The sequence below is a fragment of the Malurus melanocephalus genome, unplaced genomic scaffold (assembly GCF_030028575.1).
Source record: "Malurus melanocephalus ecotype Western Australia unplaced genomic scaffold, MMel_1.1 scaffold_185, whole genome shotgun sequence".
In the NCBI taxonomy this organism is placed as follows: domain Eukaryota; kingdom Metazoa; phylum Chordata; class Aves; order Passeriformes; family Maluridae; genus Malurus; species Malurus melanocephalus.
Window position 1 is genome coordinate 1,042,125 of NW_026623417.1, and position 4,331 is coordinate 1,046,455.

Below are 4,331 nucleotides of genomic sequence, written 5' to 3' on the forward strand. Positions count from 1 at the left end.
CCATTTTAAGTTTTTTCTGTTCTGATAATCCCTGCCAACACCCAAAAAACCTTTCCCATTCAGACATAAAATCAAAAAAATCAAATATTCACAATAGTTGGCTTACTTCTCTTATCCCGTTCCTGTTCTCAGCACTTTTGTATGACAAAGGCATTTGAAAAAGAACTGAGAAAAAAAATGCAAAGCTCCTTAACTGCTGGAATTAATAAAATGCTCTGAAGTCTTTTAAGAAATTAATTACCCATTGCTTGGATATTTTAAACTAAAATGATCATGACAACCATTAATGTCCAAGAAAGATCAAACTTAGAGTGGAAAGGATTTGGAAAATAGACAGAGGTTTTTTGATCGCTTTTAACTTTTACGATGCCCTACTTGCTCCACGTAGCAGAGTTTCAGTGACTGCTCACAAGCATTTGCTAGGATATGCACATTTCTCTCTCCCTCTTTTTTTCCTCTCATCGCCTTCTATCACATTACACAATCCAGTTAATCTCTGAATTTTTGGGGAGATACWTTGAGGTTTTTCTGCTGAACAGCTTTATTGAACAAAGGCATGATTAATGTAAGTATGGATCCCTGCCTTTATATTTATTCCCTTTCATCCAAGTCAACAAGCTTTGACAAAATAACTCTTTACATTTGCCTTAAATCTGGAAAAATTGCTGAACAGACTCTTGTTGGTTTTGGCTGTAGACATCATTAGCTGCTAGTTAAATTTTTCCTGCTAAAGGAAAGAGTTTCCCAAATGGATGAGGGTAGAAGGTTTATCCAAGATTAAAAGCCTAAATTTGAAAACAGCTTTTTGCTGTCCCCAGATGAAGTTCCAAAAGACACTAAAAAAGACAGAGCTGCTTAGGCAAAAATCACTTCTAGAATCTTATGAAATCACTGTAGAGAGACCAGAATTATTTAAAAAGGATTATTTATTAAACATATTTCTTTACAAAGTACAATCAATAGTTTGCATTAAATTTTAGGGTTTGGTATTTGCCTGTATGTACAAAAAAGCTTGTAACAGAAAATGTGTYTTGATTTTACACAATATAGAGTCATCTTCATATTTTGATTTCTACCAACATTAGCAGTTGATAATAACTTTCAGTTTATCTTCTGTTTTTGTTTTTTAAACTGAACATGAAGCAATAACATTTCTGCAGAGTGTCAGTATTTATCAATGTACTCAATTATGACAAAGTAGAAATTAATAATCCTTTGGAAAGCTTCCACTGAGCATGAGTGGAACATGACATTTTTGGCAGGTTACTGGACTATCCTTATGAWCGTAAAAATCACTTTTTGCAGTTATAAGATAGGAAGAATTGAGGAGCTAGGTAAATTTAATAATACCCTATTAGCAGCAGTTGATAGTAAATGCAACATAAGGTTTGTTTTGTCTGTCACACAAGGATGTGTCCTAGCAGATACTATTGCATTGTTCTCTACTTGAGCAAAAGTATCTGCATGTATTGTATGTCTTTGGAAAAACAAAACAAAGTTAAAGAGACAAAAAGCCATTTATTGTCATGAGTGACTATTGCCATCAGCTAATATGAATGCATTGCTAAAAATTAGTGAAGACAGGAAAATGCTGTAAGGTATATATATACAGAGTTAAAATACATTTCTTATCCACTAGATAGTGATTTTGTGGCACTGTGGTTTTCAGAATATAACGTCTTTTGAGAGCAATGTAATTTTCAGTGCAAGCTAAAGCAAAAATACCTGCCCGCTGTCATAAACACGACAAACAAATCTGGAATGTTCAAAGTAAGTTTGTCTTCCACTTCTCCACTCTTGAGGCACCTTTAAGACATGGCACTTACTGTAAACCATCTAAAAATCGAGAAAAGCAGACACAGTAAGTCTGAATTTTCCACAACAACTTCAAAAATCACTGCCAGAGTCACTTGCATAAGTAAACGATGCCTGTGTAAGGCTTGCCAGCAAAGCATCTTTCCTGAGAACGGAGCTGGGGCGCTCTCTGTGTATCATAAGTGTGCGTGCTCMGAGCTGTGGTCGCTGTCGTGGCTGTCATCGTTGGCTAGTGAGTCCCCCGTGTGCTGGAGCCCAGCGGCGCCGATGCCGGACAGCTCGGAGGGGAGCAGCGTGCCCTTTTTCACATTCACCAGTTCCTTCTCCCGGGCCGCTGCCCCTTGCTGGCCCCCTTTTACACGCTTCCACTTCATCCGTCTGTTCTGGAACCAAACTTTTACCTTCACAGAAAAAAGAAAAAAATGGAGATGTGGTCATTGAAGGTAATATTGAACTTTCTAGCGGTAGWGCAGCACTTGGGGATTGTTTCTTATTTCTCTAATGTGCCGTTCTGTCTGGATGGTAAAGAGCTAAGAAAGCCTTCCCTGAACATGAGGCAATTCAGTTTTGAATAGGATGTGAACACTCGGGATAATGACTGCAAGGGAGGAAAAGGGGTTACTCTAAGAAGACAGCTGAGCTATCTGCTGCAGAGAGCTCCATAGGAACATCTCAGAGTCCTTTAGAAAACATTAACAACCTCACATATTCTTGAAAAACATATTTATGCCATTTTTCATAGAGTGGAACAAAGGCAAAATGTTTCCTATGGAGGGACTGTGCAGAACATACATCGTGAGTAACAGAGAGCCCTTYACAGGAGGGTATTTTCTCTGGAAAGGCACTTGTCTGAAAATTGGCCTTGCTTACTGCTTTGTTTCTGTAAACTGGTGACGAGTTTCAAGTGCAGCACTTTAAAGGTGCTTTTTTTTTAACTTGCGGAAGTATCTGAAAGAGATTTTGTTACCATCGAAACTTAAGGCTTCCCTGTTTATTTCACAAATGTATTCAAATATTTAGAGTCAAACTGAACCTTTATTCTTCTACATTTAGCCACAGACCCTGGTCAAAGTTTTCAGACAAATAAATACCTCCAAATGAGGAAGGCAAGGTATTTATAAATTTGACACAAAATTAGCAAATAATTTCACCTAAGAATTAAAAAGAAATTCATAACATAGAAGACTAAAAATAGCTCTGTGTTTAAGTCACATTAAACCCCAAGATTTTACTCCAGCTGAAACTCATTTCCCCTCCTCCCCTTCTTTGTATGGAAATATATAAGGGAGAAGTAAGCCTAAATTATTTGCACTGCAAACCACAATTTTTTTCAATAGCTGAAAAAAAAAAGCAAAGAAAAAAAAAGATGTGCATAGCAGCTGTCAAATATATTAGACCAGATTAAAGGCTGATTTCAGATCAGCTTAAAGAACTGTCACTGAAAACATTATGAATAGAATATTGTTCTGTTTCATTCATTTAATGTTGCTGAAAAATCTCGTGCGTGWGTGCAGCTCTTCAGATGAAGGTTCCGCAGAAAAATAAACAATGCCTGCAACATTTCACTTGGAAAAAAAGCAAGAAAGCTTGCAGTGTTGTATATCCTCTGCTGTGTTTAGCAGAATGTGTTTCAGAGTTTTAAAAGAATCAGCAAGCAACAGGCACAGCAGGACATATTGTACAACATGAGTAATAGAGCCACAAAAATGCTGTTTTGCTGAATCTGTCTTACACATCCAGGAAACTTCACAGTGTTTAACCTTTACTATCACTTTGAATTTTACATTAAAATTTTACTACAATTGAACTGATAGATAACGTCACTATTTTTGTCTGTGCATACAGGAAGGAAGAGAGGTTATTTATTTTTTTAATGCTCTATATTCCTGTTAAAGCCAAAGTAAGCTGTTAAAGCACATCACTTGGGAACAGAGCAAAATGATTCCAGGTTAGTTAAGTGCCTTAAAGCATAGCACATCCTTTCCTCTAGTCTACTCATCAGAGCCAAAAAATCTAGCTTGCAAAGTGAAATGAGTGTAAAAGGGAAGGTATTTATTAGTGGCTGCTGTGACATTGGAAATTATCATAATCAGGACTGGTATCAGAACTGTCCTTGGAAACAATGTCTTCAAAAGGGTACAGCATTGGCAGCTTTCTGGGGGAAGCGATAATGTTATTCTGTTTAGTTTTTTGTTGTTCCTTTTTTTTTTTTTTTAAACAGTGAAGTTTCCCTTGCAAAAGGCACTGCTCTACTTGTGACAAATAGTGCAGTAGATGCAACTGCAGTCATAATCTAAACATGAAAAATAATACACTTAGGATCAGATACCTATACCACAGGATATTATCACACTTCTCATGAAATAAGGACCAAGAGAATTTTCTTTGGTAAGAAGAAATTACAGGATTGGAGTCATTGTTAAAAGGTTCAAGAAGTTCTCTGGATATTTTTATCCAGAACATTTATCTTGAACATTTACAGAATAATTCACAGCACTGAAAGCCTAAAACAAAAT

At 36.6% G+C, this 4,331-nt stretch overlaps 1 protein-coding gene across 1 annotated transcript in view; it reads right to left on the bottom strand.

Moving 5' to 3' along the window:
• Positions 1-912: 912 nt before the first annotated feature.
• MEOX2 (mesenchyme homeobox 2) overlaps positions 913-4,331 on the bottom strand; it is a 53,604-nt gene continuing 50,185 nt past the window's right edge. Inside the window, exon 3 of the mRNA XM_057373113.1 lies at positions 913-2,216. Within this exon, the coding sequence (XP_057229096.1) occupies positions 1,992-2,216 (225 nt within the window). The 3' untranslated portion in view covers positions 913-1,991. The remainder of the gene's footprint in view (positions 2,217-4,331) is intronic.